At 42.8% G+C, this 27,478-nt stretch overlaps 1 protein-coding gene across 1 annotated transcript in view; it reads left to right on the top strand.

The window, feature by feature from the left end:
• Positions 1–27,478, top strand: part of robo1 (roundabout, axon guidance receptor, homolog 1 (Drosophila)) — a 251,878-nt gene that overhangs the window by 29,012 nt on the left and 195,388 nt on the right. Inside the window, exon 3 of the mRNA XM_077565322.1 lies at positions 13,567–13,691. Within this exon, the coding sequence (XP_077421448.1) occupies positions 13,571–13,691 (121 nt within the window). The 5' untranslated portion in view covers positions 13,567–13,570. The remainder of the gene's footprint in view (positions 1–13,566; positions 13,692–27,478) is intronic.

Below are 27,478 nucleotides of genomic sequence, written 5' to 3'. Positions count from 1 at the left end.
ATGTTTATTGGCAAGGATAAACGAAAAATCACTGCCGCATTTCATTCCCTTCGCACAAAGCCCGTGCGGCAACAGCAGCATCTTGTCAAGACTGAGAATGAAGTCACTCAGAATGTCCAAACGGCCGCAGGCTGCCGGCGATTGATTCCTCTTTTATTGTTTCTCTCACTGTCCTGCCACCATCTTTGATTGAAAAGCCGAGCGCCGCCCGCCCATTCGTCGGCCGCCGTCTCCCCCCACGGACCCCCCGGGCCCCCCGACTGCGAGGTCGGGGAGCATCCCGCCGCCGGCTTGTCGCCATCATTCCCGCATGACACGCTATTATTACGGTGCGGAAACGGCGTGTCAGTCACCCGTGCCGGCGAGTCAATTAGACACGTCTGCGGGGACTCCGCAGAGTGTTTCCTGGCAGGTAGACACGGCCCGGAAGCCGATTAGCATGTGTAACTGCGAGTTTCGATTCCCGCTGAGAGAATGATGTGACACAGTCGGACCAGGGACCTTCTCGCTGTGACGACACGCGTGCGGGAAGACGGAGCTCTCCGCGAGTAAACAAACAAACCCATCGTGTTAATGCTCGTCTCTCAGCATTTAAGAAGAGAGTTAAATAAAAGAGAGACGTGCTTGAATCCTGTCCTGCCGTGTCGGCTTCATTTAGCAGGCAGACGACAGAAAACATCAAATTGAAACTATTTGTAGCTCGCCTTCTACCCAGCTTGCGGAAACGACAACAACATCTAAGGGTTACAATAGCATCGGGGTTGAGACTGGGTGAGGGGTCGGGGGTCATTTAAATACACACAGACTCACTGTAAAGTATACAATGCAGACTCACCGGATTTTTTTTTTCATGTATCATTATTTTACTAGGGCGGGCATATAAAGGTATTTTGTTCTAGTGTAGTTGCTGTAGTTAGCGATCCAAGATGGCCGATCTTACAGATCGTGCAGGCGTCACAGACAACGCCTTGACAAAGTAAACGAGCACCATGGGAGCTAACTACGGAGCCAGCTAGCTAGCATCAGGGGCTAAAGCCAAACTGTGGCAGGGTTTTTACTTTCAGGTGCTAGCTAGCTAGCTCCCTCGCAGGTAAACGAGCACCGTGGGAGCTAGCTAGGGAGCTAGCTAGCTAGCATCAGGTGCTAAAGGCTTTTTACTTTCAGGTGCTAGCTAGCTAGCTCCCTAGCAGGTAAACGAGCACCATGGGAGCTAGCTAGCATCAGGGGCTAATGCCAAACTGTGGCAGGCTTTTTACTTTCAGGTGCTAGCTAGCTAGCTCCCTCGCAGGTAAACGAGCACCGTGGGAGCTAGCTAGGGAGCTAGCTAGCTAGCATCAGGTGCTAAAGGCTTTTTACTTTCAGCTGCTAGCTAGCTAGCTCCCTAGCAGGTAAACGAGCACCACGGGAGCTAGCTAGCATCCGGGGCTAAAGCCAAACTGTGGCAGGGTTTTTACTTTCTGAACCTGGATTTGCTATCTCTAGCTAGCTCCCATGGTGCTCGTTTACCTGCTAGGGAGCTAGCCAGCTAGCTAGCATCAGGGGCTAAAGCCAAACTGTGGCAGGGTTTTTACTTTCAGGTGCTAGCTAGCTAGCTCCCTAGCAGGTAAACGAGCACCATGGGAGCTAGCTAGCATCAGGGGCTAAAGCCAAACTGTGGCAGGGTTTTTACTTTCTGAACCTGGATTTGCTATCTCTAGCTAGCTCCCATGGTGCTCGTTTACCTGCTAGGGAGCTAGCCAGCTAGCTAGCATCAGGGGCTAAAGCCAAACTGTGGCAGGGTTTTTACTTTCTGAACCTGGATTTGCTATCTCTAGCTAGCTCCCATGGTGCTCGTTTACCTGCTAGGGAGCTAGCCAGCTAGCTAGCATCAGGGGCTAAAGCCAAACTGTGGCAGGATTTTTACTTTCTGGACCCTGATTTGCCACCTCTGCTGATAGGACAAAATCCCTGACCGTATACAGGAAGAAAACTAGTACAGTATTCCACTTTTGAGTTACGCCCTCTGGTGGAGAAGATAATTACAAAGTGACCTGTGTGACAACAAGCCCCAACCTCCCCCTATTCCTTAACTTGAGAAAACAATAGCCTGACTTTTCCACATCAGCGCGCGGCCCCAATTGTTTCTGCTCTTCAGTTTGAATGTCAATTTGTCACGCGGCACAACGCACACCGGGGACGGCTGCTGCGAGACGAGCGTTAGCCAGAAGTGGCACACGGCGAGTCAGATGCTGGGGAAGTAAAGTCGGCGATCAAAAGACAGCGGCTTAATACTTCTCGGGGAAGTTCCTCAAGGAGATCGAGTGTTACATAATTCACGGAGTGCTGCACTTGAGGTGAAGATGAAGTACCTGCACCATCGCTTTACTAAAAGAACAATGCTGTGAAGGTCTTGGAGGTGCCGTTTTTTTATTTAATTTTTTGAGAATTTAGGTCATTTCTTGGTGTTGGAGCAGAAATAACCAAGCCAAAGAATCACTGCTTGAGTACAGTTCAGGTCTATTTGCATTTGAGTGTTTGTTTTTAAACGTTAATCGTCAAATATTTGCCTTCCAATTGTCGTGAAATTCTGCTCACGTGTTCATCATGAAAAATAAAAATCAACACCGAAACTTTCCATTCAGTCACCATTTTGATTCGAAGGCGTCGTTTTTCGGGTGTTGGCGCCGTTTCCGTTTACTGTAACTTGCCTTACTGGTATGTACTGCGGCTGAGCCTCTATGTGATAGATGCTCCCACCCGCTTTTTCTGGCGCTTTGTTTGGCACACCTGCTGTCGGCAGCCTCAGGCAACTTGCGTCAGTTGATAAACTAAACTCCTCCAGAGACCATCAGCAGCCACAGCAGGGAGCTGCCTTACTTACTACATTGAAATTGTGCATTGTTTATAATAAATGGGCTTTTTTTCCCATGGCAAACTCTGCATTGCGTCATCCCTGTAACACGTCGGTAAAAGAAATGCTAGCAAAATTAGCATTTGAGCAGAGTTTGAGGAGCAAAATGAAGAAAAACAGAACATGGGCTTGTTAAGGCATGAAATTGTATAACATTTATTTATTTAATTTTACGTCCACGTCACTGCTAGGAGAGGCGCTAGTTAGCCATGCTTGTTCGACACCCAGAATGAGTAAAGTCACTTTTCCAACATAACAATGATGTCCAACTTTTGCATTACGAGAGCGCGAGTTGCCAAGCACATTATGAGTAGCCTATCCTGAAAAGAGCTCATTAGGATCGGGGCATTGAGATTTCCTAGGAATGTTGTAGACAGGGTTGGGAGGGCTACTTTTAAAATGTATTCTGTTACAGTTACAAGTTACCTGCTAAAAAATGTAGTTAGTATCGTAATCCAAGTAGCATAGTATTAAAGTAATGTAACGTGATGATTTTGGATTACTTTTGGATTACTCCAATACTGAGTATGCTCATGAAGACAAAATAAAAATAAATATCACCACAATATATATTCTATACAATGTGCCCCTGCTATTTGCGGCTGATAGGGACCCGGGCAGCTTATTTGTTTTCTACCTGGTTAAATTGTTGAGAAAACCTTAACATATGTGATCAGCGCCTTCACATAAATGAATCACCTTAATGATTAATAACATATCGTCAATTGTTGCAAAAGTGTGATTTCAGAAGTGTGCATCAAACTGGCAGCATTAATCATGATCGAGGAAGTAGCTCTGTTGCAAAAAGATTGTGCCAGCTTCAATGTTAGGAGCAAGCTTGATAGCCAAGGGAGCTAATTAGCCTGGGGAGCTAGTTAGCATGTGTCATTGTCGCTAGGAGGGTGCTAGTGGGTCGCCTGTGGAGCCAGTCGCTCTCAAATTTATGGTCAGGGTCGTTTTATAGTCAAGGGAGATATTTAGCCCGGTGAGCTTGTTAGCCTCGAGGGCTAGCTGGCCTGTGACACTTTCATGTTTAGTAGCTAGCTCGCTCGCCTGAGGAGATTCAGACGTCAGCCTCGCCGGATATTTTACCAGATAACTCATTCAAGTTTGCTTTAGAATGTTCAAATGAAAAAAATGTCACCAACCATACACGAGGACATAAAATGATGTTTTTTAAGACCATAAATTAAAGTCGATTGTTCCCTTTTCATACTGCTAGCATTTTGGCCTTTACGCTCATGCTAAAAGAAATCGACTTTCAACACGATGTACATTTGTTTAGTAGGGAAAAGATTTGTATTATCCATCCATTTTCCAAACTGCTTACATTATATTCACTACATTTTTTTCTCATCTTTGTATATTCTTAGTTTTGCAAGTGAAGCCTCTCATTTTCAGTTACAGGATATTTGTTCTCGATTATTTTGCGTTTCTTCTGGCTGCTTGCATTATTTAGCAGCTTTTAAATTCCTAACACAGCTTGCATCCCGGCGGGGGAACTTGAGGCATTGAGTTGTTTACCCGCTGGTGTTTTTCATCCTTATTTTATTATTTTATTTTTTGGAAGATTCTCTCTTTGGTCCTTTCCGAAACCATGGCGTATATTCACAGGCCGTCCCTTCGTACACCCTTTTGATGTCACCCGCTGAACCTGACTCATTTCTTGGCGCTACATGTAGGCAGCGTCAAGGAAACGTACGTCAAGGTCATCGTCACCCGCTTTCAGATGTGATATTAGCATTCTGTCTGGCGAGGCGTCAAGTTTGTGCATGCTCAGCTGTGCGCTTTGATGTCCGATATTCACCGGCGGAGATAAAACACTATTTTTCCTTATTAAAAAACTAAATCATCTTTTTTTGGGGGGAGGCGGAGGTGAAGCTAGAACGAATTAATGACATTTCCATTCATTTCACTAGGGAAAGATGATTTGAATACAAGTGTTTTGAGTTAAGAGTGTGTGTTATACTCGTATGTCAAGGCACTACATGATGTAGTGTAAATTGAGGGTTGCAGTGTTACAGACACAAAAGCATTTGCAGTGTTTGTGTGTGCTCTCACTCAAAACCAATGTGTGTGTGCTTGTGTGTGTGAGAGAGACTTTGCTTGATGATGGTGGACATTGTGTGTCCCCTTTAATTACCTGCAGGTACAAATTGTTATTCATGCTGGGGGGGAGTTGTGGTCCTCCATAGATTTCCCCTCACCCACACCCCCTTCTTCCCCGAGCCCCCCCCCCCCCTCACCCCCCAGCATTGATGTGGTAGCAAAAAGCAGATGTTACCTTCATGATGTCTGCAGTGTTTGCGCTAATGACAATTTCACTTAGGTTTTCGTTTTGGTTTGGTTTTTACAGCCAGAGGGTATGCGTAAGATTTTTAGACTTTAAGATGAACAAGGGAAGGCTTGCAGGAGTTCACGCCTCAAATTTAGGTGTCAAATTTGGGTTTCAAGTGAGGGGTTTCAAGAAGGAGTCGACGATTCTTATTAGGGTTTAGAATTTGGGTTTCAAACCAGTGTTAGGGTTTCAAAGACTGGGTTAGTTTCAAATGAAGACTGGCAGAGGTGGCAAATCCAGGTCCAGAAAGTAAAAACCTTGCCACAGTTTGGCTTTAGCCCCATGTGCTAGCTAGCTAGCTCCCTAGCAGGTCAATGCAGCACCTAGTTTTATATATATATATATATATATATATATATATATATATATATATATATATATATATATATATATTTATTTAAATATATATATATATATTTATTTATTTAAATATATATATATATATTTATTTAAATATATATATATATATTTATTTAAATATATATATATTTATTTATTTATTTAAATATATATATATATATATATATATATATATTTATTTATTTAAATATATTTATTTATTTAAATATATATATTTATTTATTTAAATATATATATATATATATATATATATATATATATATATATATATATATATTTATTTATTTATGTATATATATATATATATATATATATGATTGAGAGGGGACTCCGCCGCTGTAGGTGGCGCTATACACCATAGAGATGTGATCCACCAGTAATTTAAAAGAAGAAGAAGAAGACCAGGAAGTGACTGCGCCGTGTGATAACATGATGAGTTTGCTTTTGAAATTCTTGCTAAACCGTCTCATTCCTTTGCTGTTTTCCATCTTTTTTCATTCCAAAAAGATTTCTGTTTTGTCACCCCCCCAAATATACATTACTTTATCGTCCGACATTGCTTTGGGACTACAAACGTAGGGGAGAGTGGGGTAAGTAGTGCCAATTTTTAGTTCAAGTGTCTTTTACGCAAGGGATGCCTCCAACTGAAATATGTCGATATAGTTTAGGATGTTGTGCATCGGTGGGAGCAATCACGTTGGATCCTCAAGAAACTGTTTGAGAAATATAGCTTTAGAAAAAAAAGTGTTTTTGTGGCACAACTTGCCCCAGTGTGGAGTACGTTGTGCCATTAGTCCGAATTTAGTGGGCTAAATTGTGCCATTAATAACTAAAGATCATTTTAATCTCACAAACGATAATGCTATAAAACAGGAAGACAAATTCAATACAAAAGTTTCCTGTTCAGCCTTTTTATCTTCTCTTTCTTTGTGAGCCTTCTCTACACTTTACAACAACAATGAAGTTATATAGAGTCACTAATCATAATTTAGGGGAAGGTGCGCGATTGGCACAACTTAACCCAAGTACTTTGGCACAAATGACCCCAAGCCCACCATTTTGAAAAAATGCACCCCCCAGCTGTTTTGAGCCAGCATCATGCTAACCATGCAGACTCATGATGTAGCTTTTACTGAAGCACTGAAACACGTGGGAACTGTTTTCAAAGTTGGATGTAATTGTTCAAACACAGCCATCAAAAAACATTCATTAAATTTGTATTTTCCTTTTTTTTGATACGCTTCAAAATCCACCCCCTCTAAGCGTAAATTTATTTGCTGCGCGAATTTTGGGCCCTTTTTCATATTTCTAGCGTTTCCATTCAGTTTTATTTTCGCATTTCTTGAAAATGCGAATAAAAATGGGTGGACGGAAACACAACTAGTTTCCATCAATTCCCTTCTGTGCCCATCGAAAAGCCCTCAAAACAACACCTGAACCCCCCCCCCCCCCAAACTATCCCACCCACCCCTCGCGTGACAGAAAGAGCTAGAATATCCCCATTGCCCCATTGGACCCCCGTGTCTCGTGGGAGTGGCCTCACCGTGTGATTGACAGCTGGGCAAACATGGCTGCACCCTAGTTTGTCGTGTTACCTCGCCCGCTCGCCCGCCGCCATATTTGCAATATTTCCATCTCACGCTCCATTGAGCTTCTTTAATGTACTGCCGCGTGTGTGTGTGTGTGTGTGTGTGTGTGTGTGTGTGTGTGTGTGTTTGTGTGCGTGTGTGTGTGTGACTGCAGTGTAAGTAAGACTGATGAGTGTGTCAAGGTTGCCCCCTCCCTTCTCTCCCCCCCACTGTGTTTGCACATTAGAATGACCTCAAGCAGTTTTGGGGGATCAGCAGCCGGCGGTGCTGGTGGCCGCACTCGAACCCTTTTTTCATGCCCAAGTCTAGCACAAAGCTCTGCCACTTTTTTTCTTTTGGTATTTTGCTTGTCTAGCACAGATAGAAAAGTTGTTGTTTTTTTCTACGCTGGGATGGCATGCAGTCGACTCCCTGGCCAATCGAAGCGGCTCCCCTCATTCCCACTAGCATCTCAATGGTGGAAAGTGCACATTGCAGAAGCAGAAACGGACTCGCTGGGCTGCGCGCACGAGGTTAGCACGCGCAATGTGTGTTTCTGCAGGTAATCTGCGAGAGCTCCACCTTGTGGATGATGCAGTTGGGCAAAGTTTTGACGTGAACGTGTCTGCTGCGTTGCGACTGGAATAAGGCGAGGTCATAAATCGCGCGTTTAAAAAAATGAGTGGCGTTAAAGGAAGTTTAAATTAACTCAAAACTAACGCTCTCATTTTGACACCCCTCATTTATCTTTATTTTTGTGCGTCTGCTGCATCCCTGGCATATCTCTCAATTTGGTGACAGAAAGGAGATTCGATTTTAGACTCGCAAAAAGCAGGTTTAAGTGGTGGTGCGATGCCATTTGGGTGGATTTGTCGGTGTAAAATATGCTTAATTGTGTTTCATCCAGCTCATCTCTTGCATGTGTGTGCGCACGTGCACGTGCGTGTTTAGCGCAGCGTGTTTGCGTGCCAGTGCAACAAACGTCTCATCTCTGAGGCTCGCTGGCAACAAATGAATGAAGCAAATCTGCGGCGTGATTACGGCGGTGTGAAGGCGGCGCTCGTGAACATTGCGCCCCGGTCTGCGCTCGGCGCCAGCTAAAATGTTGCAGGTGGATCAGGCAAGGGCCAATTTACAGCGCTAAACAAACAATGCGGCGGATGGCGGCCTCCGGTAATTGCCAATTTGACTTTCCTGCTCGCGCTCGAGGGGAGGACGGCCGCGTCAGGAAATTACACGTTTGGCGTGGGAGGAACGTCAGCCGGCCGGCGCTGTTTTGAAACGCAAACGAAAACAATTGTTGCAACACAATCACGGTGTCTCGGCGCTCTCATCAAACAACCCTCTTCAGACCAGATGGATTGGGGAGCTGCTCCCATCTCATGCAAATGAGACACTGCTCACCCCGCCCCCTCCACTGCGGGGTGAGCCGTCTTCATTTTCAGGCAAACAATGGTTTTCCCATCATATGTTGTACTTGAATCAGCCGCCATTGTCACTTCTCCCGTGTTCGTCTTTTTATTTACATGCAAGAAAGTGTTGGTCTTCTGGGCTGATTCTTCTTCTATGATTTCCGTCAACTCCCTGTGGCTGCGCTACAGCGCCACTCCAGGATTGGCATCTACATTACAGCCGTTAAACGTCCTCAGCGTCTTCTTTTGGACACACGTAATTCTTGAAATGCTTCTGTGTGGACGAGATTTGTTTGAGGAATTTGTTTGCTTCCGTCTGGACGGGGCCTAAAACAGAGTTGGGTTTCAAGGCACGGGTCGGGTTTTTAAGTTTGGGATTCAAACTTGGCGTTGCGCTTTTTAAAATGAGGGTTTCAAGCCAAAGTTAGGGTTTTGGTTTCTAATAATAGTTACGGTTTAACATAGTATTTGAAGCCAATGTTAGGGTTTAAAATTCTGGTTTCAAGATAAGGGTTATGATTTCAAGTTAGGGTTCAAAGGTTATTGTTTCATTGCAGTGTTTCAAGAAAGAAAGGTATTGTTTTTATTTGTTAAACAATTGGTGTTTGTAGATCTCACTCTGCCTCATCTATCCTTCTTTCCTTCCTTTAGTCTTTCCTCTGGTCTCTTGAGGTCTCCCTAATCTGTTGGAATTGAGATGTTTCTGGGGTTGGAGAAAGATTCAAATTTTGTAGGTGGTGTCTGGTTGGTGCTAGATTTCACTTTGTTTCATTTAGATTTTCACGGTGTGTCATATTTCTTTTCTTTGAAAGAAAAAAGAGAGCGATGATGATGACATTTTGATTCGAGAAGGCTGCCGAATGAAAAATGCTGAGCTAAAAAACAACAACAAAAAAACAATTGTTTGGGTTTTAAATTGGTGTTTGGGACAAAAAATATGAAATCGTTTTTTATTGTTTTTGTCCTGGCTCATGCAAATGAGCCGCTACTCGCCCCGCCCCCTCTACTGCGTGGTGTGCCAAAGTAGGCGGAATGTCAGCGTATATTTTTGTGTGACATGTCAGCAAATGATTGTCTTTGTGTACAAACAAGCAAACGATGAGCCCAAAAGTGCGCAACCTGCTGCCCAATCACGACTCCTGAAACTGGCCGGCGACACTCGCTCCACACAGACAAATATTGAAATATAAAGCGGCTTCCATTTTCCCTTTTCCGATTCAAAAGTCACTTTTGCATAACATGTGCCATTTTAATTGTTGTGAAAGCAACGCGCTACTTGCTGTCTGTCACAATGCTAATTAACTGCAACGTTTGTGATCTCCAGATTATTTTTTATTTTTTCTATCGGCTCTTAATTAAGCGTGAGTACATTGCAAGCTAATTAGATGGAAGTGCTTATTTGGAATGGAATAGCTCAGGATTGCTAATTGGCCACAGAAGACGGCCCATGTGCTTCATGCGCTCTGCCTCGGTAGAAGTACACGTTGTAAGTGCCAAATGGTGGTGGGCGGATCCATACAAATATCAATATTATCGATACAAAGCCAGTATCGATATTGCATCGATACTGGCGCTATAATATCCATCTAGTAGTTTAGTTTCAGTTTGGCTCTTTTTGTCGTTGCATGATCATCTTTAACATCTCTCGGTTGAAAAAGAAGTGACGAAGGCAGAATTTTTAGTTTTGTATTTGTAGTTTCTGAGCAGTGCATAATAACTTCTGATCACTTTGTTGAAGAAAGTAAAAAAATATTTTCTTATGGTTGTAATATTTCTGGGGGGAAAAACATTGATAAAGTATTTTCTATTAAACTTTGTCCAAATTTTCTCCTTTGTTTAGAAAGAAAAAAAACGTTAAGGTCGAAAATTGATTGTGAAAAAGCAATTCAATGACACAGCTACCTTTTAATTAAAAACGAATAATTAGATACCATTCATTTCAAAAAGTATCAATGTCGGTATCGGTGATAATGGCCCTGTATTTATTGCACGCCATTATTGCGAAATGTTGAGGCACAACCCAAGATAAAACCCTCAATGTCTGACTTTTGGACCCAAATAGAAATCCATGAACGAGTGAATCCGCGATAAGAGAACCGCAAAGTAGCGAGGGACCACTAGATATTAAAATTGGATATTTTATTTTTGAAAGAAAAAAAGCACATCAGTGTTTACAAACCTTACTTCCCAATCATTCAAAAAGTTCGTTTTAGTTCGTTTTGTAAACATAAAATGTAGTTTCAGTTAGTTTTAATTTTTTTCCAAAGTATTTTTGTTTTTATTTGATTTTGTTGACGAAATTGCTTTTTGAATTTTTGTTTGAGTTTTTTTTGTTAGTTTTCTTGAACTAAAATAACCTTTTTCCTGAGTTTACAAATTTAGCTCACTGGTAGCTGCCAAACCGGACGGTGTGGGTTCGATCCCGGCTGCCACATTCAAAAAAAGAAAGAAGAGAAAGGAAAAAGAAAAAAGGCAATCACAAGAGCAAAAAGGTTTTCTACCAATACTGAGAAGGCATATGTTGAAATCGTGGCACCTTACGGCAATTTTTGGAAATCAAAATTTCAAAATGTTTATTTGAATTAATTTTGCACCGGCGGCCCGCAGTGTTTATCTGCCTCGATTATCGGCAGAACTACGGGATAACTCCGTTGAATGGAGTCTTTGGACCGGAGGTCTTTCAGTCCAACATTTGACTTGTCATTCCTCGGATGCAAATGCGGCAATTGCGCGAACCTGCAAAAAGTGAAGAGATAACTGAACTCAAATCCAAATCAAATCTCAGTTAACTCAGTAACTATTTGAACTTGTTTACTTCTCACTTTATGTTTGATCGCACATGCGTGTTGTTAACGCTCGTTAGCGGCTGCAGCTAACCAAGGTTATTTTAGTTAACGAAAACTAGGGATTCAAATTAGGGATACAAACAAGGGTTTAGTATGTTTAAATTTGGGTTTCAAGCCAGGGTCGGTCGAGCTTTTGGTGGCGCTTCGTGTGTTTGTTTGTCATTGTGATTTATGTTGCGTGTTTTGCGTGTGCGTCAATGCTAAACGCGCGATAACAAGAGCGCGTCGCCAAAATCAAAGAATCATCCATCTGTCCCGTTCGGAGCCGGCCGGCATTTATTCCAATAAAACCAGACTTGTCACAGACGGCGCGCTCGATGTGAGCCACTTAGGCCACCGGTCGGTCAGTCGGTCGGTCCGCGCGCCGCCCGGCATCGCGCTCATCCATCACCGCCCGCCGCCGTCCCCGCGGGAAATAATCGGCTTTTAATTCATCACGGATCACGCTCGCCGCAAGACGGATGGCCGCCTCGACGCCGTCCCAACGCCCCGCTTCACCTTTACGCCCAAAAGCGTTGGGCTTGAAAAGCAAAGCGGGCCAAATTACGCTTTCAAGTACGACTCGGTTCAGTTTGTCTCGGACTCGGCGATTGGACAAAATATTCTTATCGACTCAACCAAGTGTTTTAGTCCTGAAAATGAACGTCCTCTTTCCAAACCAACTTGAAATAAAGTTTTTTCGATGCTCAAGATAGATCTGCATTGACATTGCAAGCCATAACTGCCAATTGGCGTTAAGTCTTCGTTTGAGGAAAACCAAAACCAAATGTGCCAAAAAAAACAACCTTTGCGGCTACTCTGAATCATGTTTCCAAGTCGCCGGGACCACACAGCGGAGAAAAGCCTCTGCCGGCCAACGGCAGTTGTTTGTTTGGGAGCACCGCCGTTATTGTTCCCCCAGTTCCATCCCAAAACCTTCTGACCCGAACCCGAAATCTCATTTTGCCGCCAAACACCACCGCAGTGGACTTGTCGCCGCCATCTCCCGCCTGGTAATTGGATATTTATCTGATCGCCTGCACCGGCGGCCCGCAGTGTTTATCTGCCTCGGTTATCGGGAGAACTACGGGAGAACTCCGTTGAATGGAGTCTTTGGACCGGAGGTCTTTCAGTCCAACATTTGACTTGTCATTCCTCGGATGCAAATGCGGCAATTGCGCGAATGGAAAATTCGGCTGTGACTTGCAGCGAATGTGATTGGACGGAAAGCCATTCAGTGGCGATGACTAAGCGACTGCTCGGATCAGATAGACGGCCTTTGCAAAAGGCTTCCATTTGTTAGCGCGGGGGATAAAGAGAGGGTCCAGTGACGGATAAGATGGGAGGTAAAAGTGTTGAATGAGCGTTTGCACCAAAGAAAAAACAGCAATGGGCTCATCCATACCAGAATACACAAGAGGCCAAATATGTTTAGCACTTTTCTTTTATTTGTTGCATTCATCCCGTCTTTTCCAAAGAGGCCAGAGTGGGCCCCTTTTTAAGGATTGGACTTGGGAACCAAAGATGTTGGATTCAAGACCTGTTTGGATGCAGTCACTCATCCTGCCACTTATCCTGCCATGTGTAACAAAATAAACGGGAAAAAGTCCGCGGCACGCTCGTCCATTAATGCCGTCGCTCCTCTTTCAAAATATTCATGATCATCTCATACAACACAAATCCAATCCACACAATAACCGCCGTGCCAGGACATCTTGCATGATTTGCAATCTGAGAGTGCGTCACGCGTGGCCAAGTGGTTGGCAATGAGTTGAAAATCATCGCGCATATCCAAGCAGGATGGCGACGCCCCACTCAGACCGGGAGGCCACTAGCGTGCAATCAAACACAGGTCAACAGGTTGCTCCACACCCCGGCCCATCAACCGGATATTTCAGAGTCCCGCCAAAGTCGTGACGTTGTCCGGAGACCAAAGAAAGGTTCAAAGGAAACAAAGATGAAACTAAGTAAAAATTAGAGTTACAAAATGACAGTAGAATCTTTCACCAACCTTCGGAACATCTACATTTTAACAGATTAGGGAGACCTCCCTCAAGAGATCAGAGGAAAGACTAAAGGAAGGAAGGAAGGCTAGATGAAGCTCACTGTGCTATCCACAAACAGTGAAATCTGCTATTATTGATGCACTGTGTGTATTTTTTTGTCTCGTCAGACCGATGCACCGGGATGGCGTCAAAGTGAGCGGCAGCATGCGTTTTATAAGCTGGGGGGCCACGCCCCTCCTCGTCATGGTCCTCCTCAAACTGGTGTGCTGTCAAGAGGCTCCCTTAGTAGCAGGTAAGACCGCCGCCATCTTGCTTTCGCTGACTTTCGCACGTCTGACTGGCGAGTGCGCGACACCTTCGGGTCAATACGATGACGTCATCACCGGACGACGTTGCACGGGTTTGCTTCACGGACCGCTGCGTGTTTCATGTAGAATCTGAAATTGAAACCCCGAACCTGGTCTGCAACGCTTGCATTAAAACTCCAACTTGCACTCCTAAGTTACTTTGAAACCTTAACCCAAGCTTGAAATCCTCATTTCAAACTCGAACCCAGGCATAGTGCCCTCACCCTGGCTTTTCACCTTCATTTGAAAACCTCTTTGACATTTTATCTCAAATGAGGGCAAGAAATCCTAACCCTTGTCTGAAAACTTAGCCCTGGCATGAACCCCTATTTTGAAACCCTAAACCAGCTTCAAACATTTTTTTGGGGAGACCCTAACCCTTGCTTGAAGGTCTTGTTTGAAACCCCAAAGCGTTTTTCTTCAAACCCAACCCCTTGGCATGAAGCCTGACTTGTCTTGCAATAATCATTTCAACCACTAACCTTTTCTTGGAACGACTACTTAGAAACTCAAACCTTACTCTAAAAAACGAACTATGGCGCAAAACCCGAACACTGTCTTGAAACTGTAATTTTGTCTTGAAACCCTTTTTTATTTTTTTTACCTTTTGTCTGGCACACTATTGTTGGATTGAAGCCCAGCTTTAAAACTCCAACACTAGCTTGAAACGGTATTTTGTTTGTTTGTTTTGTTTGTTCATTTTTCCTTTGGGACAATCTTAGAGACAATTTACAACATTCACTTTTCACATACATTTTATACCCGAAAAGAAAAAGGGCTGACGGGATGAAGCGTCAAGTTCAAGTTCATTTTGAACAATAACTCCGAATTTGAAACTGTAATCGATGTTTACAACCCAAATGTTTCTTTCTGTTCTCCTTCCACTGAAATTAAATCAGAAATTTCCTGCTGGAGACGTTAGCCTTAGCTAGCATCAAAAGCATAAGCGCTGCTGTTGCTGAGTTGTTGGATTCATGCACGAACATCCCACAATTTTGTAATTCCGATTTCTGTCTCCTTTTTTTTTTTTGTGGTCAAAGTGAGCGCAAATCATAATAAAACCTCCCAAAAAGCCATTCAAGTCATTCACTTGAAGGCAAACGGCTTCGCTTCTACTTAGCGCGTCAAGAAGATTGCGTTGCGTTGCTTAGCGCTCGGTATCGGGCTCGCACCCTCGCCTGAGGCTAATTAAATATGTGCTTAATACGCCGTCCGCCACGGATTTGAATTACACACGTGCAAATGCTGACCTTTTGAAATTACGCCAGCGATTATGCCAGACGGCCCAGGTGAAGTTTAGAACCCCAATTGGCAAAACGCAGCCGGCGGCTGTACGGAAATGCCGCCTTGCTTCGAAATGTTCTGTCAGAACCGCGCTTGACACTTTGGAGCGCCATCAGACGCCGACTAAGCTGCCGTTTCACGTTGCCTCCGATGGGACTTCACACATCTTTTTTTTTTTTTTCTTTCTGGGACTTCACACATCTTTTTTTTTTTTTCTTTCTGGGACTTCACACATCTTTTTTTTTTTTTCTTTCTGGGACTTCACACATCTTGATCACTGGCTTCTCCTCGCCGAGTCAGCGCCGGCGTCCGCGCCCATAACTGAAGGTCGGCGACTGCTGATCCAATTTGAAGCGAAAGCCAGAAAAATGAAGCATGAAAGTTGGCCTTTTGGCACGGCGGTTCGCAACTGCAGCCATTTTTTCAAGGGATGACCGCACTTATCTGGCGGCCCGACTCAATCGGGCAGCCCGCTTGGCAAAAAGCGCGTGAAAGCTCTTAACAGATGAAAACGTCCACTTGAAATATGGCCCCAAATGTTCTCCATGTTGTACCGCAAAAAGCTCTGAAAGTTCAGCGTAGGAGTCTGCGAGGGGGGGTTTTGGGTTAGATGGATTGGTAGACTGGGCGTGGAAAAAGGGGGATCACATTCTGCAGCCTGCCTGGTAAGATCCGTTCTGGGGGTCCTGGAGAGCAAAGTCTGTCAAACGGTTGATGGTCCGATCGTGGTTTTTGTGGGACTAGTGGACTAGTTCCTACAGTCTCAGTTCGGTCCTGTATGCAATTGGATGCGTTTTCCTTGGGGTGTCTGCAGGGAGTATCGGGGCACCCTGATGTGGGCTGATCGATCTCTTATATGACCTGGGTTGGAGTTTGGTTGCATGGTCGCCAGTTCTGGGGTCCGACTTGCTAGTCTCAGTATTGCGTGTCTGCTTTTTGCAAGGGGATGCGGTTCTGATGGTTTTGCCAAGACATCATTCGCAACTCGGTATACCTCCAAATCCGACAACTTGGTTTTCTGATTCTGAGGAGATCCGTTTCTTGGGTTCTTGCTTACAGACTTCTCAAGTTGAGGAGGTCATTTGTGGGGACTATGGGGGGGCTATTGGAACTCGAGTGGGGTTTCCATCCAATTGGGTTGAATTTTTAAAGCAAACTTGCTGAAAATGCGCTAAACGGGCATGCGACTTATTCCCGTTTCCGTCTGTTCTTTTTTTTGTGAATATTGAGAGGCGACTCCACTGCTGTAGGTGGCGCTATAATACACCATAGAATGTGATCCACCAGTAATTTAAAAGAAGAAGAGGAAGAACAGGAAGCGACTGTGCCGCGCAATGGCATTGTATGAGTTTGCTTTTGACCAACCTTAGCGTTTATTTGCTGTTTTCCATCTAAAAAGGTTTCTGTTTTGTCCCCCCCAAACATACCTGACTTTATCATCTGCCGCTGCTTTGGGACCTAAAACATACGTGTGACATCATATCCGGTCAAAACGTGCCACGTGTATCCGGTCTTGTCAGCGGTTATTTGCAAAACCTGTTTCCATAGCCAAAATGAGCATTTTCCTTTTTTCGACACGCTTCGATATCCACCCCCTCCAAGCATAAAAACTATTTTGCGAATTTTGGGCCCTTTTTTGAATTTCTACCGTTCCCATTTAGTTTTTGCATTTCTTGGAAATTCAAATAAAAATGGGTGGATGGAAAACCCCACTTCTGAAATTACTGTTGGTCATGCGGTCAACCATTCTGTTCCAAACGTGCAGTTTAAGGATGGAATTTCTCAGGGTGGTCTGGTTTGGTGGCCTGATCGACTCCGATCTTCAACTTCCAAGTGTGAAGTGTCCGGGATCAGAGTCCGGGATCAGAGTCCGGGATCAGAGTCCGGGATCAGAGTCCGGGATCAGAGTCCGGGATCAGAGTCCGGGATCAGAGTCCGGGATCAGAGTCCGGGATCAGAGTCCGGGATCAGAGTCCGGGATCAGAGTCCGCCTTCCAAATCCGAGAGCCGTGGGCCTCAGCAGGAAAACGGTAGCTTGTCTTCCCCGGGAGATTCGGTCCGCCCTTGGTGACGGGGTGAGAAGCTCGGTGGTCGCATCCCGTCTTGGATGCCCCCCCCCTGGTAAGGCGTCCTGGGCTCGTCCCACCGGAGACGAGAGCTCACATGTGGTCATAGCCGAGGCTCGCTCGCTTTTTCCGTTCCGAAACAAGAAATCTGTCAGCCCACCTTGTTTTGGCAGAAAATGTGTCTTTGCCCACCAATAATCCTCTTGTTTATAGCTTCCAACAATTTCCCGGGAGGGGAGGGAGCGATGGGGGTCTCTTATCGTCCTCCAGCCTGTCGCCATTTAATTACACGGAGGGGCCACACTTCCTCATCACACTCCATCCGCCCCCAGGCCACCATTTAATGATGCGGAATCCACTGCGGGAGCGTGTGGCTTTTTATTTCTTTCTTTATTTTTATGAGCGTCATCCTGCTGCTTTTTATTTCAACACAACTCGGTGTGTCCAAGGATGTCTCTGCTGGTGCCGCTCGCTCTTCTTACTTTTGTTGTTTTTTTTCCTTTTCATATTTTGCTTGAAGGCTTGAAACCGGATGGCCTGAAATGGAAAAATGAAAAAACGTGCATCAAATGCGATTTCACCTTCAGCCTGATGCTCCTACTTGTGCTGTTTTGTGTGTGTGTGTGTTTTTTTTTTTTTTTTAAATCACCGGTTTGTTTAATGTGGTGGGCGGGTTGTTGACAAGAAGGTAAAACAGCAGGCCAACAAAAAAGCCTCTAAAAGTAGCACCCAAATCTGATATTAATAATATTCTCAAGCCGTTTTCTCGCAAAGTCAATTGTTCCATCCCCTGAATTTGAAAACATGTAATCATCTCCTTTGCATTTTCAGTCCTTGCATGAATAAAACAGTGAATAATGCCATTAAATGTGACATTATTGCTCTTAAATGCAAGGAATGACATTTAAATTGAAATGCTGCGCTGTCGGCGCCCGCCCGCCTCACTTTATTGATTTCCATAGAGACGCCACACGGGCACCTCTGTATCTCTTAACCCTGATTCTCATTCAGTCGGCCCCCCGCCCCCGCCCCCGCACGCACACACCTGAGCATCCCTCTGGAGGGCTTTGTGCTGTGGGACTGCAGCAGCAGTGTCAGCCCACAAATGAATTTCTCTTCACATCCCGCTTCTCCATTAAAGAGCATTTGTGTTGCCGCGTTTTCATCGCGCGCACACACACACACACACACACACACACACACACACACACACACACACAATGCATCCAATTGGTGTCAAGGAAGTATGTTGTCGTGATAGATCTTGACGGAGCATGAGCATCGAAGTGGAAGTCACAGAGATTCGTCAACACATTTTTAAAATTGTTATTATTATTATCGTGCTAGCTAGCTAGCTGCCTAGCAGGTAGCTGCCTGTGGTCAATTTCATATTTTTCCACAAATCAATTATATTGGTCTGTATCCACATCATGTTAGTTTTATGCCTTATTAAGTGATTGAAAGTACCCCCCCCCCCCCAAAAAAAAAAAAAGTTTGAGAGCAATTCTGTTAACTCTCTTGGGCGCATGAACTGAAGTGTTGTAAAACTCCGCCTCTTTTTCATTTCCTGGGAGCCGTGCAGCATTTTGTGGCCTCAAGATTAAAAGTGTGGTAAGTCAACTGACCTACCACATAAACAATTTCAATCTACACTTGTAGCCCTTACTATCGCTAAAAAAACAATTCTTGTTAACTGGAAAAATAAACAAACTCTGAATATCGACCAATGGTCTAACCTCCTCATAAATCACATTTTAATGGAAAAAATATCGGCCTCAAATAAAAACCAAATATCAAAATTTATAGAAACATGGTCTACGTATATCGAATTTTTTAAACTAATTCCGGTTACTTAATTCTGCCTGTTAGCGAGAGCCACCACATCGTGATAACTTACATTGATGTTTCTGCATTTGGCAATTTATTATTATATTATATTAGTATGGGATTTTTTTTAATGGGCTTTAGGTGAACTGATGAATACACACACGCTCGCACGCACATACACATACTCACCCACATACAAAAAAAAAGTATATATATATATATATATATATATATATATATATATATATATATATATATATGTGTGTATATGTATACTGTATATACTGTATGTATATATATTTAAAAAAAAAAATTAAATTTTTTTAATTTATTTTTTGGTTGTTTTTTTTTAAAAAAAGGAGAGCAATGATGATGTCAAATCGAATGAACAATACTGAGCTCTCCTGAAAAGAAAGACAAAGAAAGAAAGAAAAAAAAAAAGATTAAAAGTCAATGTTTTTGTGTTTGTTTGAGACAAAACAAATGAAAATAGTTTGTTCCATTTAGGCGAGCCTGTTTTGCTCAAATGGTCAGCCAAGAAGTTCGTTTGCATGCAGTTTAATTTCCAACAATTGAATTTACAACAATTAGTCAGCTCATCATTTTATTTAGCGTATAATTTGTGGCACTAAAACCTTTGAAAAAGAGTTTGGGAAGATGATGCAGCCATTTATTTTATTATATTATATTATATTATTGTGGAGGGGGCAGGTAGTCAAATAGGTTGGGAGGGGGTTACAATCTATCACTGGTGGTTTGCTATGATTGAGTTCTATAAATAAAGTTGACTTGGCATTCAACCTAAAATGCGGCCTCCTAAATAGTGCTGCTTTTGGGAGGATTTATGTGACACCGAACCTTCTGACTTGACCCTCATTTTCCTCCTTTTTGTCATTGACTGACGCCACTGGGACCGAGACAAAGGATGTTTTGTGTGTGTGCGCGTGTGTGTTTTTGGCATCCACTCGGCGCTCACGCCGTCTCTCAACCGTCCTTTCACATGCAAAAATGCCGGACGGCGCACCGGGCAAGCCAGGCGGCGTTGGACAATTACGGACGGAACCCTTCAGACTGATTGACAAATGAAAGAGCTTAGATAGCCTCCATTTAAAAGCGGCCACTTGCCAGAATAGACGGATCATCTCCGATATCTCGAATGGGAAACGTGGAAATGGAGCTCGCAATTGAGGGCTTCATAAAAGGCCCTTTAAGGATGCGCACATGGAATAAAAATAGTGCTTAGGGGCTTGAAAGTTAAGATGAAGCAGAAAGCCTTTTTGAGTGGCCTTTGACCTCCATCCTTCTGTGGTACTCGCGTGAAAATACGCCAATTGGCCAAAAGAACCTCGTTCATGAGGTCAAATCTGAAAGAAAGCGTCAGGACAGTATTTACGATCCTCGTCCACAACTTTTTACTGAAGTTTCCTGTTGAGTGACAGATCTCCCTTCCAATGATATCTTAAAGATAAATAAATATTGTATTGTGTGCAACAATTAATTGACAACTAATCCATTATCAAATCAATTGCTAAATATTTGTGATAATCCGTTAGAGAACGAATATTGGCCAGATTTTCAGAATTTCGGTCTCGACGGTAAATATTCTCAGAATGAAAAGCAGATTTATTATCATTGTGTTGGATCAAAATAAGACTTTTAGAAATGTCTGGTCTTACTTTCGAAAACGACTGGTAAGCGAATCATTAAAAAAAAAAATGTTTGTGCATTTTCTGCAATGTCAATTTGAAAAAAATTCAATTTTTATTATTATTTTTAAAGGATTGGAAATGAGAACATATATGTTTCATTTCCAATTAATCTCTTATTAAAATAATCGTTAGATACATCACATTCATTTGATTGCTCCTCTTGCTCGTTATTTTTTAGAACTGTCACTATATGCGATAGATGTTATGATTGTTGTTGTTTTTTTGGGTCCAAACCCTTGAAAAATCCCCGAGAGAGGAAGTATCGTTCCTAATTGATGCGAACGGCGTCCGTCCGGGGCAGGACGAAGCCGGCGGAATGACATGCAGATTTCCTCTCCGACACGCGGGAGCAAACGTTTGCCTTGGCCTTGATTGTCTCGTTAAGCTGAAGTGTTTACGTGGCGGGTTCCGCCGGGGCCGCCCGCGCGTCACGTTCGCCATCAAATTGTCTTTCAAGCCCACTCGGAGATCTTCTCCTGCTCACTTTTTCTTGCTTTGCTTGATTTCGTTTTTGTGTCCTTCCCACGTCGGATGTGACACGCATTCAGATTCTACACTAGGATGGGCGAGGAGGATAATTACTAAAAGCAGGCAATATGGGTAGATTTCGCGACACTTTCCAACTCGTAACTCCGGAGCGACATTTTTGCTAACGGGCAAAGTCTAACGTAACATTTTCGGGATGCTGTTGTTGCCCTCGAATATTGGACATAATAAAACTGCCGCTGGTGTCAATCGAAGGTTAGCATGATCGAGCTAGCAACATGAGGCTAACCCCGATTCAGGCCCTTCGGAGTTTAAGTCATCTATTTTGTCTTGCGTCATCACATTCTGTTTCTGCAAGCCTTGTTTTGGTGATAAAAGTCTTTTGGTCCAAAGTGCGCAGCAGAAGTTTGTCGGGAAAAAAAAAAGTAACTCATTGCAGTAATTAAGTAAGTAAATGAACTCATTCACTGGCAGCCATTTTGACTGAAGCAACCCCCTTCGCTCCCGGCTGTTTTACTGGATTTTGACAGAATATTGTGTTCTATTGCTATAAAAACATGAAACCTACCAAAAGAAAGATTCGAGTCTCTTCTTTCATCCGCCGAAATATATAATTTTGAATGTTGTTAAGTATTTCTTTAAATCACATTATGTACAGTATTTGCTGGTGAGTGGAGAGTGGGGGATATATACATATTTTTTTATGAGGTTAAGACTTTATGCTTGATTATTTCATCCATTCGAGTCTGTGTATGAGATGCTAAAGAGAACCAGGTAATACATTAACGGGGAACGTGAGTGGACGAGGGATGGTGGACCCAAATGCTGCGAAACGGGAATCAAGTGCCAGGAAATGCACTTTATGTGGGCCTGGTTGAAAAAAAAAAAAAACACACAAAAAAAAAACAAGTATCATCAATATTTGTTTTCTTTTTCTGGAGTGCTTCCCCACATTTGTGAGAACTTTCCAACTCGGTTGTTTCATAAAATAAGGTCATGCACGTTGTCAAAATATCGATACCTCGGAGCTTTTTCTGCTGCTATTATTCCAACAATCTTTGGAATTCTTCCTGAGTCCTCCCGTGTGTAAGATTGCCGGCGAACTTTTCCAGAGGTGTGTGTGTGCGCTACGCGTGTTTGCGCTGTGAAATATTCATGCGAGCGGCTCTTGCAAAGGCAGCAGGTCAGAAGTATCGCGGGACGAGAGACGTGTTCAATTATGGAGCAGGCAGCGCCAACTTAAACATTCTTCTCTCCTGGCCGGGCCCTGCCCGCCGTTCTGCTTACCGCCGGCTTCCTTTTCAATTCGCCGCGAACGATAACGCCGTCGTAACTCAACAGGCGTGTCTGATAGGAGTCGGGAATATATTGTGTGTTTTTTTTATTTTTTTATTTATTTGATTTTTAGGAAATGAAATGCGAGCATTTTATGAGTTTCTCTTATCTGGTCTTAATGTTGCCACCGTCCTAATCTCGTCTGCCTCTGCGTGTGTCTCGCTTTGGATAAGCAATGTGTTGGGCTGGACACGGGGAGATTAGCGCAGCTGAGGAATGTTCCTGTTCCTGCTTCAATTGAATGGCCAGAGAGGAAAGATAGGAAATGAAAATAGACCGAGTTGACGAAACGTTTTTCAAATACGTGAAGAGGAATGCTACAAAAGTCCTTGAACGCTGCATGGGAAAGAAGTGCATCAGTCATGTCATGTTCTGCAAACCACAGAATAGCAAATGAAATCTGGTCTGAGTGCTCAAATAATTGCAGTGGTGCCTTGAGATACGAGTGACCCAACTTCCAAGGTTTTAGAGATTTGAGCTGTCATTCTGCTGATTTTCTCTCTCTCTCTTTCTCTAGCCATCAATCTATCTTTTTTTTTTTTACCCCCCAAAATTAACCCAACTATTTATCCCCAAAACATAAATAACCCAACCTTTTGGGTTATTTTACCTAAATAATTAAATAACCCAACTTTTTAGGTTATTTATTTATCCCGACAACTTAAGTCACCCAACTTTTTTAATTTTGATTTTATTTAATTATTTATTTACCCCAAAACTTGGGTCAAATGATTAAATGGCACCACAACCCAATTTTGGGTGGCGGGAGGGGTCAAGTCATCTGTGTTGGTTGAGCAAAACAACCCCATTTTTGGGGGTTGTTTCATGGATTATTTTTTGACCCAACTTTTTGAGGTAAATAAATAACCCAAAAAGTTGTGTTGGTCCCTTTTTGACCCAATCTGGGTTATCAATCTGGTTGACCCAACTGAGTGATGGTAGCAATTTTGCAAATAGTCATCAAAAAAGGGCTTACTTTCCTGCCACTCTACATTGGACACATAAAACAAAGACACATGTTGTTGTTACCTTAGGAAAGTCTGTGTAGCTTAATGCTAACAAACTGCCATTAACATGCTAACAGTTATCATTGATAGTTGCGGCTTTAGAACCCTTTAAAAAATAGAGATTTAAGCACGTATATGTTAAATATAACAATACTCAGTGGCATATATTCTTCTTTTTCCGCTACAAAAAAAGTCTTACTGAGTCACATGCAGTGCTAGTAGAAGTCGGACAATTAAGCACTCCATTAATGTAACAAAACAGATGCTAACGTAGCTAGCATGTAGCCAAAAGCATAACAACTAATGACTGCACACTTAAAACCAAATGTATTCAAATGACTTTGAAGCGCTAATGATGGCACGGGAAGACGGCATTATCAAGTACACAGGCGGCAAATTGATGGCGGGGACAAAAAGGAGCCGGGTGACATTGGCTTTTATGGCCGCCCCCGCCACGGGATAATGACGGCAAAGCGCTGACGAGGGAGCCGGGTGATCAGTCACCGACGGCCGCTCGCCCGTCACGCTCGCCCGTCACGGTGGCTCAAGGGTGGCGGGAAGACGGCGGTCGGCCGCGCGGCCCCGTGAAAGATGAGGGGAGATGCGCAGCTGGGCTTCCATGTCAACACCAGGACATGCTACATTTATTATTTATATATATATATATATATATATATATATGATGTTAGGGCACCCCCTGCACGGTGCCATGTCCTTATTAGCGCCCCCATCATGGCCGCTTTATTGGCGTGGCAATAACATAAGTCACGGCTTGCCATGCCCGAGTACACTTGACGGCCGCACGTTGAGGAATGAGCGGCGACCGCCGTCAGCATCCTGCTTCCCGTCACTTTCACACCACTGCCGCCCTTTCTTTTGTCGATGGTGATTGCTTATTGATCATGCGATCGATATGTTTGTCATGTGTCACATCGTCGCCTGAATACCCGCCGCCTCATTTTGGCTGCGTTGCACAAAAAGATGAGGAGGAGGCGGGACGATGAGCGGCCCAAGTGGGATCGGCAGCGAGATCCAAGTAGGATTCTCAATTGCGTGCGTATTCACATTATCGGCTTTGCTGTCTCGTTGGTTGTGGATTGTTATTTTTTTGTACAGTTCATAACTGGCTTTTTGGGTGTAATTATAATGTGACCCACTAGATGGCGGCACCTTTATTTTGTTTGACGCTGTATATTTCAAAGAAGAAGAATGAAAACAGGAAGTATATTAGCTGGATTTTGCTGAAGATTAGTAAATGTCAAATCCTCTTGAATCCTGCTTTTTATGCCTACAGAGCGCATCGGCTGTAAGGTTCATTTGCTTGTGCGACTTTGGACATGATTATTATTATTATTATTCATACATTTTTTCAGAAACATTAAAAAAAAGAAGGGATTTGTATACTTAAAATATAAATCTAGAATATCAATCAACTTTATTCTTAAAAATATTTATAAATATTATTTATTCATTTCTATTTACATATTTTTATTTCTTTATCTTGGGGGAAAATTGGGACTTTTTAGAATATACATTTTAAAATATTTCCACATTCTTTCTTTAATTAAATAATAGAACTTATTTTGATAGAATTATTTGCCTTTATTTTATTGAGGAGGACTTTTCCTTTTTGTAAATATACCCAAAAAACCTGCATGTTAACACCCCCCCCCCCCCCCCGATACATTTCAACTTTACTATGACTTTTTTTCTGACAAATCTTAGTTTAGATCTGTGAATAATTGCTAATCGCACACACAAATTTGCCTTTCACCACACAATCATCAACTTGATGTGTTGTTTAGGCCAAATTTCTTCAAGTTCAAATTTGCATTGCTGTGGGTTGACTTTGTGCCCAAACTGGGCGGGCTAACGGCTAACGTCTTTGCTTGGCCAGCGTGCTGACTTGGACTTCCTGTGAGGCCAAAGTGCTGACTTGATGTTTCAGAACGCTGAAAGCGACACTCGGCGGCGGGCGAGTCGCAAGTTGGGCGCAGGACATTTGGATTCAAGACCACACGCTTGAATTTCGCCTTCATGACTTTTGTGGGCTCTCCAAGCAGGAAGATGGATTTTCGAGATGGCTTATTTATGATCTGGCACGCAACCTTCTCATAAACATAAATCCACCTGTATGATAAATGCATAATTCATATATTTTGTTGCTTTTTTATTGCATTGGAATTGTGATGCTTGTGCGGAGGAGAGCGTCTATCAGTGAAAACATGTTTTGTTTTCAAGACAAAAAAAAGACAATCATTATAGAAAAGAAGTCCAATTTTATCAAAAGAAAAGTGGATATTTTTTGAGAATAGTTTTTCATCTTATAATTTTTTTCTGTTCAAGTTGTACGTATATTTATGAGGAAAACAAGATAATACTTTTGTGAATGTTTGATGGAACAAACTAACAAAGTGAAGTCTTATTTAATTTTTGTAAAGCTATTCTTATGACAATTGAGGAGTTTTTTTTTTTAAGGGAACAAGATGTATTGATTTAAAAATATCTATCATATTTGGGGCAGATGTAATTTTTTGGAGGAAAAGTCACTTTTGCAAAACTTTTTTTACCTGAAACTCGAATCTTTCTTTGTTTTTATAGCAATAGAACACAATATTCTGTGGGCCTTGCAAAATCAGTCCAAATCCGGTCAAATGGCGGGGAGCGAAGGGGGTTGCTTCAGAGAAAATGGCTGCGAGTTAATGATTGAAGAAAACCCCAAAGAAAGTCTCATCTTAAATTGTAATCTTTCTAGATAGAACCACTCAATTACGTACAATCAAATTGTCGCCAACAGGTTTTAGTGTCACAAGCGGCGCTGCCCGATGTGTCAGCAACAATAACAAACGTCGAGGCGCTCTCTTTTTAAAAGTATTGAGCTCACCAATTACAGTCTTTAACTAGCCCTTTAATGACGGATTTAACGCCCGTCTTTTAATATAATGGCGGCAATATACATCAATGGAGAAAAAGACGTCTCCGATGGAAGACGTTGGCTTTTTAAACGTCTCCTTAAAGGCTTCTAAATGGCCACTCAAGATGGGGGGGGGGGGGGTGGAGCGTCAGGGACGACGTAGCGCCGGGCGGGGTCGTGTCAAGGTGACTATGTCATCGCCATCTCGTTAATTTATACCTTTGATTTCTTTATTCAATTGCTTTACTGGAGCCGGCGAGCGCTATTCCCAGAAGAAGCGAGAAGCGAATCGATAGCCGGCCGGCTGACGCAGCCATCGCGAGTGCCGAGCGGCTGAAGAGCTGACGCCGCGACGGCCGCGACGGCCGCGACGGCCGCTCCCGTGTGATGACATTTGATGGGATGATGACTGTAACAAACAACAAAAAGTTTATTTGCTATTACGGAAGCTTATTGCATTCACTTGAACAAAAAAAACGAAAACTTTTTTTCTGACTCATTTTTTGTGGGGTATTTATTTAATTTTTTTTGTGTTTCAGATTTTTTTTCTCTTTTACTGAATTATTTTTTCAGCCATAAGAATGTTTTTCCGAAAAATGGGGTGGAAAAATATTCATAAAAACAGGAGGAAAAATTACTCCAAAAAACAGAAAAATATAATTCAGAATATTTTTTTGAACTGAAAATAATATTCAGAAAAACAGAAAATTAAACAAAAAGATTGCATAATTTAATATAAAATAGTCAGGAAGAACTGTTTTTTTGTTGTTGTTGTCTTTGTAAAGACATTTAGTTTTCGTTTAAAAAAAAAAAAAAAAAAGCATTTTAGTTTTTATTTTATTTCCTTAACGAAATAGTTTTTTTGATTTTATTGTTTTCATTTTTTCGTTAGTTTTCGTGAACTAAAATGACCTTGGTTGGAGGAGGAGGAAAAAAGCATGTACGTTGTGTGGCATTTGCAAGTGAAGGTACAAGTGTCGCGTATTTCCCGGAACTCCTCATTCCCGATGACGTGTCCAGATGTTTCCGCTCGCTGAGAATCAGGCTGCTTCCTATCGATTTGCCGTCAGTCATCAAGCTGGCGCTCACTTGCCTGCTGTGAAA

Source organism: Vanacampus margaritifer, chromosome 5 (genome assembly GCF_051991255.1).
Source record: "Vanacampus margaritifer isolate UIUO_Vmar chromosome 5, RoL_Vmar_1.0, whole genome shotgun sequence".
Taxonomy (NCBI): Eukaryota; Metazoa; Chordata; class Actinopteri; order Syngnathiformes; family Syngnathidae; genus Vanacampus; species Vanacampus margaritifer.
Note: the sequence above shows the minus strand (reverse complement) of the source record. Positions and strands in the feature narration are given on the sequence as shown.